Source organism: Rhincodon typus, chromosome 22 (genome assembly GCF_021869965.1).
Source record: "Rhincodon typus isolate 14 chromosome 22, sRhiTyp1.1, whole genome shotgun sequence".
Classification (NCBI taxonomy): Eukaryota; Metazoa; Chordata; class Chondrichthyes; order Orectolobiformes; family Rhincodontidae; genus Rhincodon; species Rhincodon typus.
The window spans coordinates 17,786,055-17,804,612 of record NC_063353.1 but is presented as its reverse complement, the minus strand read 5'-3'; the positions used below and the strand labels follow the sequence as shown (position 1 = coordinate 17,804,612).

The window sequence follows — 18,558 nt, the reverse complement described above, 5'->3', positions numbered from 1 at the left end:
AGAGTCCATGGAGGGAAGGTTGGCTTCTGTGATGTTCTGAGCTGTGCACGCCACCTTCTTAGTTTCTTACAGTCCTGGGTAGGGCAGTTGCCATACCAGGCCATTATGCACCCGGCCAGTATGCTTTCAATGCTGCATCTGTAGAAGTTGATGAGAGACCTTATGGACATGCCAAATTTCCTGAGCCACCCGAGGAAGAAGAGGCATTGTTGTGCCTCATCAACTGTTGCATTTACATGGAAAGTCCAGGACAGGTTCTTCATTCATTAACGGGATGAGGACATCGCTGGATAGAGAGCATTTATTGTCCATCCCTAATTGCCCAGGGGGCAGTTCAGAGTCAACCACATTGCTGTGGGTCTGGAGTCACATGTAGGCCAGACCAGGTAAGGATGGCAGTTTCCTTTCCAAAAGGGTATTAGTGAACCAGGTGGGTTTTTCCCGACAATCGACAATGGATTCATGGTCACTATTAGATTCTTAATTCCAGATATTTTTTTGAATTCACATTCCGCCATCTGCCGTGGCTGGATTTGAACCCGGGTCCCCAGAATGTTATCCGGGTCTCTGGATTGACAGTCCAGCGATAATACCACCAGGCCATTGCCTTGTTTATCGTCACTCCAAGGGACTTGATGCTCTCCAACTTCTCAACCTCTGTTCTGTTGATGTAGATGGGGGCGTGTTCTCCTCTTTTGCACCATGGGGTTGATTTCTGGCCATACTAGTTGATTGAAATTTTGTGAAAAAACTTCCAGTTTCACTACAAGACTACACTGTATTAGATGAACATTATTAGTTAAGCTTGACAATCTGTTTGATTTGAAGCTTCTTAAGAAATTGTCTGTACTGGGCAATGGAGGTCAAGAAAATATTTCTCCTGCAAAGGGAAGTTAATATATATATGAAAACAAAAGCAAGAAATAGACCCCAAACCACTAGATTTGAACATTCAAAAGTAAGGGAATGCTCAATAGTATTAGCAAGGTGTAATGAATTTAAATGGCAATTCCGCAAAGCAGATAAGGCAAGATTTTTCAATCAAAGGACTGCATTGTCCTGGAGTTATTTTGTCTAAGTCATTTGATATCATTGATTGACAGGCTATCATGATGTTGTAAATGGAGCAGTCTACACCTTGGGTTTTGTAGAAAGCTGCAGGCTTTCAGTGTATTCTACTTCTATCTGTGTTGGAAGGAATTTATGGTTTTGTGAGGGGGATTTCAAGACGAGGGGACATATTTTTAAGGGGAGAGGAGAAAGATTAAAAAAAGACGTGAGAAGCAACTTTCTACACAGTGGTTCATGTGTGAAATGAACTTCCAGAGGAAGTGGTGGATGTGGGTACAGTTGCAACGTTAAGATATTTGGCTAAGTATATGAATGAGAAATGTGTGCAGGCAGGTTGGATTAGTTTAGTTCGGGATTATGGTTGGCATGGACTGGTTGGACCGAAGGTTCTGTGTCCACGCTGTATGACTCTATGGTAGTACTAATTCTCTGGGTGTCAGAGAGGGTTATCATCTTCATTCCGTGAGCATACTTGGAAGATTAATTTTACAATTTTCAGATTTGTCTTGACTGTTCTGTAAAATAATGTTAATCATTGCCAAGGTGGACCACCATAGCAATGCTTTGATATAGCCAAGTATTTAATTCTGCAACAGTGCAATGCAAAATATGTGTTCTGAATTAAGTGTTGAATCTTTTGCAGTTGCCTTTAATTGTAATCCTCCATTTCTTCACACAATAAAAACACACAATAAAATGATGCTAGACATAAATCATTAATTTGCACAATTTTGTGAACAACAAGACGATGTACTAAGTAACAGATGTAAGTGAATGTCCCCTTGATTCGACTAACTACAGAATCCTCTTGAAGATCAAATAAAACATCATACAACATTCCATACTGTACCTACTCATGAGCTTTCATAACTTATCTGTTTAAGTCTTACTAGCTCTGACTGCAGTGACAGACCAATTACCTATGTACTTTGTTACCTTTTTCCTATGTTGTCGCAAGGCAAAGGGCTATCTCTCTGATAAAAACTGAAAGAACTGCGGATGCTGTACATCAGGAACAAAAACAAAGTTGCTGGAAAAGCTCAGCCGGTCTGGCAGCATCTGTGAAGGAAAAAAACAGAGTTAACGTTTCGGGTCCGGTGACCCTTCCTCAAAATCCGTTCTGAGGAAAGGTCACCGGACCTGAAACGTTAACTCTATATTTTTTTCCTTTACAGATGCTGCCAGACCTGCTGGGCTATCTCTCTGAATTTCTTCTGTTCAATAATTTGCTAGGTGACTTCTCAATAAAACTTTTGTAACACAACTCAAATACGCCAACCAAATATGGTTTGCAATTTATTCCTTTCCTTGCAGCCTTTGACACATGCAGTGCATCTAAGCAGTAGACATACGTAGAATTAAATAATAGCTTGGTCATTATGTGCCTCTAGTCATGCACGCTGTCCTGGTTGGTTCATTCTATCATGACAAGTGTTATGATGAACGCGACCTCTGGATATGAGAGCCTGCAAACATCAAGATCGCTAATCTGCTCATCATTCAAGAGGTAACTGGTGGTACTGAATTCATTGTCTCACCTCCTAATCTCAAGGCTGTGTTGGCTATTGCACTTCACAATGTCGTATCAGAAAATTGCCAACAGGCACAAATGTCATCCTGCAATTTTCACCCTGCTTTTCAGAAGAAGCTGAGCAGTTAGCTTAATTGTGGCTAAACATTGAACTTTATTATGGAACTCTAAACTATCCTGGGAATGAACAGCTTTAATTATTTCACTAATTTCTAGCTACTGTACAAATCTATAACCAATCTGTTGCTAGAATATTTGTTTTACGTTTTATTCTTATGCCATTGAATGAAATTCAAAGTATATATGCACGTAACAATAGGTTATCCTACATTTTGTTTGCTGCATGGGTTGGGGGTCTCCGGAAACTGTTGACAACTCTTAAAGTAAGCAGGGTCTCTTTGCCTTCATGACAGTTGAGTCTGGGTGAGATTTGTCTCCATTTGCAGCGGGCCTGAGTTGCAGCATTCCACAATTGACCTGTTTATCTTTTAATAGGAGTGTTTGTTGTCTGAGACGTCAAGCCAATGCCAAATCACTCCTTCAGAGACATTGAAAAGAACCAATTTCCAAATTACTTCAGTGAAGAAGAAATTATCAAAAATCGAGATTAGTACTTTATGATCCCAGCTGAAGTTACAACTGGAGAAGTCATACCCCAGAATGAAACCTGGCTTGAAAGAACACTTTTTTTTTTCTCAATTTTAATATGATGTTCATTCATTGAGACATAAGCACATCTCCATTCTCTTTATATCCTAAGCCAAATAAATTCTTGATTACCCTAAACCAAAAGCAAGCTAATGGCCTCAAAATTTACAATCAATCATAAACAGACCACAAAATAACACTTCACATATTCCCTGCTCTCTGCATATTGATTTGGGTCATGGTTTCAGAAAGACTTAACTCACCTAGTTGTTTTTTAAAACTTCACAGAAGTAGCTACCAATATGCTGTTGGTTGGAAATCCAAACTCATACAAATATTATTTTTAAATGTTTTAAAAATCTCACACCTTCCATCATAGCTTAAGGCCTCATGGTCTGTACTTTATATCACAGAACATTTATTTTCAGCTAAAATAGAAACCTGATTGTTGGGAATGATAGACTTCATCCTGAATAATCTCTTTATTTTCTATGCATTTCCAGACTCCAGGCAGAGGGATTTTATTCAGTAACACTTGATTGTAAACTGAAACCAAAAGCAGAACTATTCAAGCTGATTTTACCACAGCTAGTTGTGTTATTTTCAGAGATATATCCTTCCAGATTGCAGGATTGGAATACCATTAAAGGTTTCTTGGGTTGAATGAATAATGTATCAGCAAGTACTCCAAGCCCAGCAATTTCATGAAGTGCCCATTTGTTGTTGGATAGAATATCTCAGCATGCATGTTTCCATTCATATTGTTATATAGATTAGTTCATTTTCCAGTTCACTGGAGCCATATATCTGAGGTTTGCCGCCATTGTGCGGAATTAATGGTCTGGAGAAATAAACAACAGAGCTGTTTTCCTGTATGACATTAATTTGTTATGAAGAGTAGTGAAGCTGCTTAATATATTACCATGTGTTGGTATGTGGCAAATGATACTTTTTAAGAACATTACAGTGGTCTGGCACATCAAAAAATTATGGAAAAGTAACTTGTTCCCACTCCCTTTTTCAGGATTCATCCCATCTAGTACACTGGTGTATGGGTCAGGAAATTACATTTTCGATGAAACATGTAGCTATGGTACACAAAGGGCAGATTATTTCACAGTTCAAGTGGAAGATTAGCAGATTTTCTGGACTTGAAGGCATCTGCAGGTAGACCTATTTACCTTAACTGAACAGCCATCAGCTTCCATGTTTCTGCTTGAGGACAGAGGCTGTTTATTGGATGTTGTCTTTTCCTGCATGCATTTCCTCTAGTTGACTTGATCCTATGGATAGTTGACAAGGCATGAGTTTATCGAGCAAATGTTACACTTCCCTTACTGCTCCCTCGCTGATTCTCTGACCTTCTGGTAAGAAGCATTGGCAGGATCCATTGCATTGCAAGAGGCATCTGCTTCGAAAGAAGACATCCTAACCTACTTAAACTGGTTGATGACCTCTTTTTGTTCAAAGATGGACAGTTAGATCAGAATCTTCCAGGTGATTGAAGCAACATTTAATTGCCACAATATCGATTAGTAGTGTTATTAACACAAAAGGGAATCATTCGTGCAATGGTGTTCTACTATATGACTTAGTGCTGTCTTGTGTAATCTGCGTATCACTACGAAATGTAAAAATGAGGCTTTAACACTCCTGTTTCAGGTCATATTGTTATTTTAGGCTTTGATGACCCATTTGCTCTTAGCTTATTAATTTTCTCTTGGTACTTGTTTTATGCAGGCTGGGTAAATTTTGCCGAGTTAGCTATCATTACTTCCTAATTGGGAGATTTAATGCAGTATGTCATAAATTAGTATCCTCCTTGTCCAAATTCTGTTGAAGTGGTTGTTTTAGGTTTCTTAAATGGTAAACTAAACTGTAATTGTTGGATTATTCACAAAATTAGTGAACTATAAATCTTTATATAGGATTGTAGTACACTGAGCTAGAAGTAAGATTTAGACACTTTTGAAATTGTTTTGAGGGTAAGAGACAGTGGGGATACAGGTTAGTTTCTTTGGTGAGATTTAATAAATGATATTCCCTGATAAACTGTACTGAGGCCTCCTCTTTTCACTAAATGTACTAATGACTTGAATGAAGGAATAGTGAGTCGTCTCTCCAAGTTTACAATTGACATTAAGTTGGGAAGGGCAGTAGGCAATGCGGGAGCAGGAAGTTACAAGGGATCAACCACATCTTATATCTATATAGTGCCTCTAAATAACAAAATTTCCCAGTGTGCTTCAAGGGAACATCGTAAAACAAAGTATTAAACCTAGCCACATGATATATTGGTCAGAACACTGTAAGTCGGGTCAGTGGTAGGTTTTGAAGAGTGTCTTAAAGGAGTAAAATGAGATATTCAGGGTATTCCAGGGCTTTAGAGCTAAGCAACCAATGGCGAAATGATTAAAATCAGGGGCACTCAAGAAACCAAAGATGGGGAGAGCGTAAATATATTAGATGCTTGTGGAACAGAAAGACATAAAGTGATAGAGAGGTACAAGATTTTGGACAATTTGCTAAGTATAGTTTGAAATCAAGGCATTGCTTGGCTGAGAGTCAATATATTGGTCAGCTAATATGACTAAAACATGAATAGTACTTAATGTGAACTAAGAAACAGGTTTTATCAGAAGGATTAAGACCAATTTAACTTCATCCCACCAATTTATCATAGAATTATAGAATCCCTACAGTGTGAAAGCAGGCAATTCAGCCCATCGAGTCCACACGCGCCCTCTGCAATTTTCTATGTTATGTTCTGTATGCCCTTTATCAAGCCTGACAAATCCTCTTGATGCAGTCTTACATCATCCTCAGAACACAGATTCCCACTTAGCTTTTTATCATCTGCAAATATGTAAATATTATATTTGGTCCCCACCTTCATACCATTGATATGTATTGTGATCAACAGGGGCCCAAGTACTGATCCTTGCAGGACCCCAATTGTCATAGCCTGCCAATACGAGAATGACCTATTTATTCCTACTCTCTGCTTATTGTCTGTTAGCCATCCATTAATCCGCGCCAGTACGTTACCTCCTATTCCATATGTTTTACTCTTTTTAACCTCTTTGACTTCATCAAAATCCCTCTGAAAATCTTGGTGTCACCATCGGCTCTCCTTTTACCAAATTTTTTGGTAATGTCTTCAAAAAGAACACTCAACAATTTTGTCAAACACAATTTCCCATTCACAAATCTATGCTGACTATTCCCAATCAGATTATAATCAATCGGGTGCCCAATTGTCCCATCCTTTGTAATAGATTCTAGCTGTTTCTTGTGACCGATCTAAGGTTGACAGTTCTGTGGTTTCATTTCCTGATCCCATCTTAAATACCAGGGTACATTTTCTGCCATCTAGTCCACAGGAAATGTTCCAGAATCTCTAGAATTTTGGAAGCTGATCATTAGTGCATTGACTACCTCTATAACCACCTCCTTCAATACTCTAGGATGAGCACCATCAGGTTCTGGGGATTTATCAGCCAATTTATTTTGTCCGGTGCAATCTTCTTGTGAATGCTAATTTCTTTCAACTCCTCATTCTCCCTGGTGACTTGGATCTCTATTCTGGGAGATTTCTAGTATATTCGTCAGTGAAACAGACACACAGTAATCATTTAGCGTTTCTGCCATTGTCCTGTTCCTCATTATAAATTTTCCTCACTCTGCCTTTCATGGACCCACATTCATTTTATCCAAAGGTTTCCTTTTTATGTACCTATAAAAGTTTTTACAGTCTTTTTTTTTTGCTGGAATGCATTCACATTCTATTCTCTGAAGTACTGTGTGTTCATTTTTTGGCATTGCACCTCAGGAAAGATGTATACTTTTAATCAACCAGTTCAGATATGTTATGACACACCTCTGGAGCAGGTGGGATGTGAACTCAGGCCTTCTGCCCCAGAGGTAAGGACACCATCACTGTGCCACAAGAGCTCCCATCAGGAAAGATCTGTATTGATCTTGATGGGCATGCAACACAGATTTGTCAGAATATCAACAAGACTTAACCTCTAAGTTTTGAGGGCCTTAACCCCTTAGTCTTGTGGATATTCTGATGAATCTATTTTCTTAAGTCCTAAGGACCTTTCCTTTTATTTCCTCAAGTACATAAAAGCAATGTATTGTCTGATAAAAACCTTCTAACAGTTTAAAGGTTTTGATTTGATAGTTAGAGAATAACTATTTCTCTGGTGGGATAATTGAAAACAAGGGTCTATAATCTTAAAATTAGAATCCAGCTATTCACAAGCAAAATCAGGAAGTACATTTTGCAATTGTAGAAGTTCAGAATTCTCTTCCCACCTCTTTTAGTCCCTCCACATCTGAGGTCTCAGAGTGCTTGTCTGACATCCAGGCTTGGATTTGCCATAAAATCTTGTAACCAAGCTTGGAGAATACCAGAGCCTTTGCAGTCTGCTTGCAAATCCTCATCTTACTCAACCTTATTATCAACCTCCAGCCCAATATCCCATTCATTACAGAGACTGCCAACTTTGAACATCACTCCCTGTATCCTTTATCAGCCCATCTTCTGAGAAACCCTCATCCATGCCTTTGTAACATAGATTTTTTAAATCAACCTAAATTTCAGACATGTTATAAGACTTGTAGATGAGGTGAAGCTAAACCCAGGCCTTCTGACTCAGAGTTAGGGACACTACCACTGTGCCATAGGACTTTGAATTATCACTTATAGATTTGACTGACACTGTTGGCCTCAACAATGTCCCATATGCTCCATATATATCAATTCAACAGCAGCCAGTTATATTTGTACAGTGTCTTTAAAATAAGATTTTTAAAGCACTTTTCAGGAACAATATAAAGCAAAATGTGCTGTGTAGCTGTGTAAGAAAATATTTGAGCAAATGAGGTTAAGTTTGGTAAAATGGTAGGTATCCTTCAAGGAAAAAAGAAAGATAGAGAAGCAGAGTATTTCAGGGCAGGAACTCCAGAGGTTTGAACCTTCGCTCAGTCACCAATGGTGGAGCAATTAAGCTCAATAATGCTCAGTAGATCAGAATTCGAGGTGCACAGAATAACTTGGAGAGGGCAGAGCCCATTGAGGAAGTTGAATATAAGGATAAGAACTTGAAAATTAAAGCATTGTTTAACCAGATGCCAGCATAGGCGAGTGCGCACAGGGATGGCAGGTGACCAGGACTTGGTGTGAATAAAGACAAGCAGCAGAGATTTGGATGATCTTCAGTTCACAGAAGGTAGTATGTGGGAGGTAAGTCAGGAATGCGTTGGAATAGTTAACAGATAAAGCAGGCATGGATTCAGTAGCAAGTGAACTGAGACAGGGATGATGATACAGAGGTGGGAATAATGCTTTCACTTGACGTTTTGTCTAAACTGCATGGCTGTGCAACAACCCAGAACTTAACGCACGGAGCAAGCATAAGTTAGCCCCTTGAAGTTACCGCACAAAGTAAAGGGCCTGTAACCTTAAATCAATAGGCAAGGTGCAAAGAAAAATGTTGAAACATTGGTGTCAGTAATGAAACGGATATTTGGTTGAAAATTCCTCTCCAGTTGAAACATCCAACCAAGATTGCAAACAGTCTGGTTCAGCTCCAGACAATTGTGAGGGAGAAGGGTAGATTTGGTGGCTGGTGAACAGAATTTGTAATGGAGAACAAAGATAATGATTTGTATTTCTAATGTTTAATTCATCCGAGAGCAGCATCTCTATGAGAAATAGGAAGGGGCTAAAATCCTTAAGGGCAGTGTAGTGATTGTAATGAAATCAGCCAGGTGGATTTCATAGAATATGAGTTAATCTGGTCCAATCAGGGAGCCCTGGCTGACCGATCTAAACAAGAGTGTCAGAAGTTCTGTTCACTGAGTTGGCTGAGGGAGCTGGATCAGTGTCAAGGACCCTCCGTGCGTAAAATAAAGGGTGAATTGGTGACAGGATACCGGCCTCTGGAGTTATTTCAGGCACTACAGTAAATGAGTTGGATGCTTAAGACAATCTGTTGCAGCTTATTCTCTGACTATGATAAGGTAGATAGAGGCATGCAGGTCAATTCTGCTGAATGATGATGTTGTGGTCAACCAGGTTAAAGTCTGCAAATGGATCAAGCTGTGAGGAGGAATATTTTACCTTTTTCAGGATATAGTTATTGACTTTGCTGAGAGCTGTTTGGTTCTGTGGCTGGATTGAAAATCTGAACTTTGCTACTTTTGTTTTTATGTCTTGTCCCCCTGCACCATCACCCTATGCTTGCAGACTTCTGTTGGCTCCACTTGTCATGATCTCAGATTGAAAAATTCCTGCCCTAGTGTTTACATCACTTTTTTACCTTTTTGTAACATGTCCAAGTAACTTTGACCTCATCTGTTCCTCTGACTTTGGTCTATAGTGCATGATCCTGCCTTTCAGCCACCATTGGCACATATACATCCGACCCAGTACTAAGGAGATTGCTATCTGAACCACTCCACCTCTGCCTTGTTTTCGACTGCCTTAAACCTACTTAGTGGTTATCCTTATTTATGGATGCCTGTGCTTGTTGAAGACTGTTTAATTCTCCTGTTTCTGCACTGGCAGGGAGAATATTAGGAAGCATTCAACATTTGATTTTGCCTCCAACTGATTTTCAGGAACAGAGAACTTTTTTTTTTTCTCTGATGCTTCAAAACAAATTTAGTTAGGAACAGTTCAGAAAGAGGTAGGTGTTACTTGGTTCACAACAGGGTGGGGGTCACTGAACATGCAGAAGGATCATAGATGGGCTAGTGATGATGGAAACTCATTGTGAATGGAGATGGAGAGCTTAGTTTGGTCCCATTCTCTTTGGCCTTCTACATCCTCTTTCCCAACAAGGTAACAAAATCTTATTTCTCTGCATTAATATCACATCTCAGAAACTCCTTAGTGCAAGGTCTCAGCACCTCTTCTTCTCATCATGTTATACCGCAAAACCAGATCCCAAGATATTGAATCCCACCATCATGCAATAAATCCCTGGACTGTATTATCAGGGGTCACTGTACTAGAACTGTCGTCATTCTGCCTGGATCCTGTGACCACTTTAATCACTACTTGCAGAATCTCAGTATTAAATTTGTGGACTTTTGTTGCTAGAACTCCCACCACAATTTCTCTCAATCCTGCCTGACCCAGACCCTGTTTCATTACTGTCAGACTTCAGACAATCTTTGCATACCTGGGTCACCTATTGCTAATAAGTGAAAGGTTCTGATATGTATGATAATACCCTGTCATTATAAAACCTCAGAATCACTGTAAACAATGCTGTAGGTGATCTGGCACAGATTTGTCTGCAATCAGAAATCTGATTTTTCTGCCAAATGACACTAACTTTTATTCTCGCATTCTTTTATGTTGTTTGATTTACCGCTCACTCCCAAGCATCATCCTAGTTTCTTTAGCTACCTTCATTAACAACCAAGCAGTTTTAAAAAATGAAGGTAAATTAACTTGTGCAATTTGCTTATTTGTACAATACAAGCATAGCAGGCATTCTAACAAATGTCATGAGTATGATTTTTTTTTATATGGGTCAGTTTCCTTTCTTGTAATATGAAACATTTGTGGAGAATTAATGTTTAGATATATCTAGAATTGGCGTTAATTTTCCAATCAGAACTTTCTTTTTGTCTATTAAAACTTTACCAGTGTATATCTGCTTAGAGATATTTTATTTAGATCAATTGAAACAAAAACTGTGCTTGTCTTTGCAGCTGCTTGCATCGATGATGCCTCAGTCGTTAGTCTTAAAGGAGCTTCCATTGATCAGAGTCCAGCAGAAAGTGCTAATGGTGCATTTGGCACTGAGGGTTGTGGGAGAGTGTCACCAGATGTCTGCAGCGCTGCATCTCAAAGTGTGGAAGAGTCCCCTGGAGATTTGGTAAACATAAGCAGCTGTATGATTTTGTAGAATTTTTTGATAGAGAATTTTAACTTAACAGTTAAATGTTGAGATTTCAGGTACAAATAAGAGCAAGCCAAAATAATTTTGCAGAAAAGATGAAGGAAAGCCATGTTCTTTAACTTGTGGATATCCAAGTAAATCTTCCCCTAATGGAGAATACAGCTGGAAGTATTTTTAACTGACCTTTCATGCTATCTTACATTTCTTTCTGAACTATTTTCAGTGTGGCTTTCTATTCAGTAACTTATCTCTCCTCTTGCATTTCTTTCTACAGTTTGTCTTTTTCTGCTTGCCCAATTTATCCATTTAGAGCTGTACAGTATGAAAACAGACCCTTCGATCCAACTCATCCATGCTGACTAGATTCTAAATTAATCTGGTCCCATTTGCCAGTATTTGGCCCATCCTTCTAAACTCTTCCTATTCATATTACCCATCTAGATGCCTTTATAAATGTTGTAACTGTACCAACCTTCTCCACCACCACCTTCATTCCATTCACGCACCACCATCTGAGTGAAAACGTTGCCCTTTAGGTCCCCTCTCACCTTAAACCTATGCCATCTAGTTTTGGACTCCCCTTCCCTGGGGAAAAGACCTTGCCTAGTCACCCTATCCATGCCCCTCATGATTTTTATAAACCTCTATAAGGTCACCCCTCAGCCTCTGACGCTCCGGGGAAAATAGCCCCAGCCTATTCAGCCTCATAATAGTAGTGCAAACCCTCCAACCCTAGCAACATCTTTGTATATCTTTTCTGAACCATTTTGAGTTTCACAACATCCTTCCTATAGCAGGGAGACCAGAATTGAACGCAGTATTCCAAAAATGGCCTAATCAATGCTCTGTACAGCTGCAAATTGACCTCCCAACTCCTATACTCAATGTACTGATCAATGAAGTCAAGCATTCCAAACACCTTTGTCATTACCGTGTCTCCCTGCGACTCCACTTTCACGGAACTATGAACCTGCACCTCAAGGTCTCTTTGTTCAGCAACATTCCCCAGGATTTTACCATTAAATGTATAGGTCCTGTCCTGATTTACTCTACCAAAACATAGCACCTCACATATACCTAAATTAAACTCCATCTGCTGCTCCTCGGCCCATCTGATCAAGGTCCCATTGTACTCTGACGTAACCTCCTTTGCTGTTCACTACACCACCAATGTTGGTGTCATCTGCAAACTTACTAACCATACCTCCTATATTCACATCCAAGTCATTTGTATAAATGACGAAAAGCAGTGAACCATCACCAATCCTGGTGCACACTGCTTGTCACAGGCCTCCAGTCTGAAAAGCAACAGTGGTAGCACCACCCTCTGTCTTCTACCTTCAAGCCAGTTCTGTATCCAAATGGCTAGTTCTCCCTGTATCCCATGTGATTTAACCTTGTTAAACAGTGTGCCATGTAGGAATCTTGTTGAACCCCTTGCTGAAGTCCATATAGACAACATTCACTGCTCTGTTTTCCTCAAGCGTCTTAGTCACTTCTTCAAAAAATTTAATCAAGTTAGTGAATCACTATTTTTCATGTACAAAGCCATGTTGACTATCCTAATCAATCCCTGCCTTTCCAAATACATGTAAATCCTGTCCGTCAGAATCCCCTCCAACAACTTGCCCACCACTGATGTCCGACTCACCTGTCTATACTTCCCTGGCTTTTCCTTACCACCTTTCTTAAATAATGGCACTACATTAGCCAACCTCCTGTCTTCCAGCATCTCACCTGTAGCTATTGATAAAACAAATATCTCAGCAAGGGGCCCAGCAATCACTTCCATAGCCTCCCACAGAGTTCTTGGGTACGCTTGATTAGGTCCTGGGGATTTATCCCCCTTCATGTGTTTTAAGACGTCCAGCAACACTGGATGTCTTAATATGGACACTTATTAAGTGTAATATGGACACTTTTCAAGATATCATTATTTATTTCCCCAAGTTCCCTAGCTTCCATATCCTTCTGTACAGTAAACACTGATGCAAAATACTCATTTAGTACGTCATCCATCTCCTGCAGTTCCATACGTAGGTGGCCTTCCTGATCTTTAAGGGGCCCAATTTTCTCCCTAGTTACTCTTTTGTCCTTAGTAATTGTAGAATCCCTTTGGACTCGCTTTAACCCTACTTGCCAAAGCTATCTCATGTCCCCTTTCTGCCCTCCTGATATCCCTCTTAAGTATTCTCCTACTGCCCTTATAATCTAGGGATTCACTCCATCCCTGTTGTCTATACGTGACATATGCTTCCTTCTTTTTCTTGACCAGAACCTCAATTTCTCTAGTCATCCACCATTCCCTACACCTACCATCCTTGTGTTACACTCTAACAGGAACCATACTATCTCTGGACTCTCGTTATCTCATTTTTGAAGGCTTCCCACTTTCTTGCTGTCTCTTTACCTGTGAATATCCACCCCCAATTAACTTTTGAATGCTCTTCCGCAATATGGTAAAAATTGGCCAATCTCTAATTTAAAACTTTAACTTTTCGATTAGGTCAATCCATTTCCATAACTATTTTAAAACTAATAGAATTATGATCATTGGCCCCAAAGTGCTATCCCACTGACACCTCAGTCACTTCCCCTGCTGTATTTCTCTGTTGAAGGTCAAGTTTTGCTCCTCCTCTAGTAGATACATCTGCATACTGAATAAGAAAATTTTCTTGTAAACATTAACAAATTCATCTCCATTTAAGCCCTTAACACTATGGCAGTCCCAGTCTATGTTTGGCAAGTTAAAATCCCCTATCGTTACCACCCTATTATTCTTACAGATAACTGAGATCTCCTTACGAATTTGCTTCTCAATTTCCTGCTGACTATTGGGGGTGTTGATAGTACAGTCCCAATAAGGTGATCATCCCTTTCTTTATTTCTCAGTTCCACCCAAATAACTTCACTGGATGTACACCCCAGAATATCCTCCCTAAGTACAGCCATTATGTTAACCCTAATCAAAAATGCTACTTCCCCTCCTTCCTTCTCCACCTTTTCTATCCTTCCTATTGCATCTCTACCCTGGAGGATTAAGCTACCAGTCTTGTCTATCCCTGAGCCATGTCCCTGTGATAGCTATATATATCCCAGACCTATGTTCTCAACCGTGCCCTGAGTTCATCTGCCTTACTTGTCAGGCCTATTGAAACAAATGCAGTCTAATTTATCAGTCCTATGTCATTTACAGCTTTGTCCCTGCCTGCCTTAACTCTTTCACTTGCACCTTTTCCTAAATGCACCAGCCTCAGCCTGATCTCTTATCTCACTGTCACTCTGGGTGCCTCTGCCATTTCCCCCATTTTAAATCTTCATGAGTGGCTGTGGCAAATGTCCCCATCAGTCTATTAATCCCCTTCCAATTCAGGTGCAACCCATCCTCCCTATACAGGGTCACTTCTATCCCAGAAGAGATTCCAATGATCCAAAAAATGTGTAACCTTCTCCCCTGCGCCAGCTTTTCAGCCACACATTCATCTGCTCTATCCTCCTGTTCCTACTTTCGCTAGTATGTGGCACTGGGAGTAGTGCAGATATTACTATCCTCCAGGCCCTACTTTTTAACTTCCTGCCTAATTTCCTATGTTGTCTCCTCAGAACCTTTCCTCATCCTATGTCATTGGTTCCAATGTGTTCAACAATCTCCTGCTGGTCACTCTCCCCTTTGAGAATATTCTGCACCCTCTCTGCTTGACCCTGGCATCCAGGAGGCTCCAATCTATCCATGAACCCGAAAGGATTCATAACCAAACACTCTTCCGACAGATGTAATCATCAGTAACATTGAAATCCTCCCTAATTTCCCACAACTGACAGGAAGAACATGTCACTGTAGAAAATAGAACAGTCTTATTGCTCTAAAAACCACTGCCCTAGGATAACTCAGTACCTATGTTTTATATTTTAAAAAAATGTTTAATCTATAGACAGATCTTGATTAAAAAATATAAACAAAAGAAAAGCACCCTGCTCACTATTGTAGATTTATACAAAAAAAGTAATACTTAAAAAAGAAAACACTTAGCCTCCCATGCTGTAAGCACTTCCTGAGGTTTCTCCAAGGTCAGCTGTGAATTTACTGTTTATTCATTTTTCTTCGACTGAATTCCATTGTCCAGAGACACACAACAGGCAGTCAGCTGTGGAAGTTCACTGTCTGATCAGTCAGTTGTGCAGGTTCACTGCTCCTTATTTTTCACCTCCCATTCGGTACCTGCTGTCCCTCTTTCCTTCCATTTTAAAGTACCATTGTTTTGATCTTTTTTTTCAAAGTTCCAAAACAATGCAAAATTTATACTCAGACATATGCAAATGTGAATAAATTTGGAACAACGCTTGATAAAATCTCTGTGCATGTGGTCTTTTTTGTAGTTATCTCACACTGCTTGAGCTAGTTTGTCTGATTTCTCCTTCTCCATATATTCTTTAGTCAAGAATTTGCGCAGCTGGCCTATTAAAAGTCATTGCAGCAATTCAACTGGCCAGAGCTGCATTCATAAGTATATACTGGATGATTCTATTTTTATTATTAATAGTTCTTTTCAGTTATCAAGATATAGAGGTCAAACCATCCAGACTAATTAAAATATTGTGAAGGTATCAAATAGAGTTGTTGCCAATGTAACGTTAACAAGCTCCAAATACTGTTTTGAATATATCCAATTGTTTGGCTTTGTAATTTGGACTTTATTTTAATTTCCAACTGGTGATTTTTGAGAATTGCTTTTCATTATTTTTCACAATAAAACAAACCAAATTAGAATCACATAATTAGAATGATGGCAGAGTTTAAAATAAGGAATTCAACAACTTCTGAACATGAACACTCCCCATTTGGGTTACACACACACACTCCTGTTTGCACATTTGTCCTCAGCAAAGCCGATCTATTTTCAAATAATTGCACTTGCCTTTAGCGCTGGCTTTGTCTTTCGCCCACCCTGTCTATTCCACTGCCTCTTCTCCCCCTTTGTTGACAGCATTAAAAACATCATTTTCCAGCCACCATTCAGCTCCAAAGGAGAGTCATATTGGACTTGAAGCATTAACTTGTTTCTGCACTAGAACTGCAGAGTTTCTCCAGTACTTTGCTTTTCTTTCAGATCTCCAGCATCCACAGTTTTTGCTTGTGTATTATTGAAGTATTTTAATCCATTTGAGAAATGCACTTTTTAAACAGAAACAGCTTAGGAGAATGAGCTCTCATACAGAGCATGTATCACTTTGCTTCAGTAAGACTTCATAAACTGCAGTTAAATTATTAACACACATTCAGCTGTACATCCACTCACTGCAATGGTCAAAAGATTTAACTGGTATTTTGAATGCCAGTGAGAGGTTTGGTGGATTATTCTAAGTTTTACAACAGACGCATTTTTTGACAGGTGTCAGTGATGATCTTCAATTTGTTTGGTATTAATTGTGCAATTGATGTAAACGGTGAGGATACAGCAGTGTGTCTCCAAGTGAACCAAGTCATACCAAAGCAGCTTGGAAATGTTAATATTCGGCAGTACCTTAGCAACCGTAGCATGGGTATGTATCTAATTTTCTTTCCGATTTTAAATCTTAAACATAATTTGTGTTCCTGTTCCAGGAAATGTTACTGAATTAAACATCTAATAATTGAAAATGCTTATAAGTATTGAAATAATAACCTACAGAAGGAGTGCAATGTGTCAGTGAATTTGGATGAAGTTTGAATATTTTTATTTTGCATATTCATATTCATTATCTTGAATGCTATAATAATTTATCTTAAATGTGTCCCATTGTAGATTGATAAACTAGATTTTTCCTGTATAATTAGGCCCTTATTCAATAAAAATGGAAAGTTGTGGAAATACTTAGCAGTTCTGGAGAAGAGTCCTATTTGGCTTGAAACAGTGACTCTACTTCTTTCCTCACAGGTGCTGCCAGAAATGTTCAGCATTTCCAGCACTTTCAGTCTTTGTTTCAGATTTCCTAACTAAGGTAATTTGAAAAACTATTTGCAAGGGCATTGTAAATAGGGTAAGGTACTAATTAGACCTCTAGGACATAGCACTCACCAAGAGGAATGAAAGTATTCACGGTAGTCTCAAAGATCTTACAAGAAGAAAAAAAAAGTCTTATATAAGGCTTTTCATAGCTACGTAAGATGGATAGATTGGTGTTTATTGGTCAGCGTAGATACGTAGAGCCGAAGGGCCTCTTTCTACACTGGATGACTAATGTCTCTAACATATCGAAGTGCTTTACAGCCAATGTAGTACTTTTAAAGTGTAATCATTGGTGTAATGTAGAAAAACATTAAACATGTTTGTGATTCTCAACGTCAATTCCTTATTGATCTGAATCCACAGCACAAAGTCTGGCTCCAATTGACAATTTCACTTAGAGAAGCTACAGCAATAGCTGGTATATAAAATACTTTACTGCAATTGAGAGTTAGGAATATCAGCATAGCAAGGGGAACTTAATCTATTGTGTACTGTATCTTATCTGGAAATGATGGCAACTTTCCCCAAAAATGTAAAGCATTGTAGAATTACATTGACCTGTATCTGTACTGTAAATTCATTCAGCTCAACAGGTCGGTGCCAGTGTCTATGTTCCACATAGTCATCTCCTACCTTAGCACATCTCAACAAACCAACCTATCCTTGAATTCCTTTTTCCCCCTCATGTACTCATCTGGCAATCCCATGATTACATTTATGATATTTACTAACTGCTCAAATGTGGTAAATTGCATATTGTAACCACATTGGAGTGAAGTGCATTCCTGAATCTTTCTGGCTTTGAGTTAGAGCACACATCCATTCAGAATTGTGAATTTAAATTACTTTCATGAGTTTCATTTCGAGTTACTGAAAGCTATTTATTGGAGCTCAAGTTAGAATTCAAGAATGAAACAATAAAACAGTTCTTCTTTTGTAATGTTCTCAAAAATTGACTGTGCTGGCAAGCTCTACCCATTACTTTTACAGTACCCTTGCATATGTGAGCTGAAGAGGTGCCAGTAAGTGGAGGGTTTGCTGATTATAACATTAACCTGTCAGTCTACATTTTGGCAATTAAATTTTTGGGTAAGCAGAACAGACAGATTGAGACTTGTAACATCAGTCATTGGCAAAGCTGAGGGCAATATAGGCAAAGATTTGAGATTCAAGTCTTTGTCAGATACAACCTCGCGACTGAGGCATACAGAGCCAAAATCAGAGGATAAACTATTTACAAGGTGGTCATAAGTCTCCAGCGTTACTTGTCACCCGATAGGAGCACTTAGTTTCTTAGGTAACTAGTCTTGCCTGTTTGAAGTTAAAATTGGACAATGGTGCAAGAACCACAGTGAAGAAAACTTTCAATCTAAATGTTAGACTGTAGCTTTCA

At 39.1% G+C, this 18,558-nt stretch overlaps 1 protein-coding gene across 2 annotated transcripts in view; it reads left to right on the top strand.

Moving 5' to 3' along the window:
- Window positions 1-18,558, top strand: part of uhrf1bp1l (UHRF1 binding protein 1-like) — a 121,699-nt gene that overhangs the window by 85,886 nt on the left and 17,255 nt on the right. For both annotated transcript variants that reach the window (XM_020515300.2, XM_020515292.2), the window contains 2 exons: window positions 10,988-11,154; window positions 16,569-16,719. In XM_020515300.2, coding sequence (XP_020370889.1) covers window positions 10,988-11,154; window positions 16,569-16,719 — 318 coding nt within the window. The remainder of the gene's footprint in view (window positions 1-10,987; window positions 11,155-16,568; window positions 16,720-18,558) is intronic.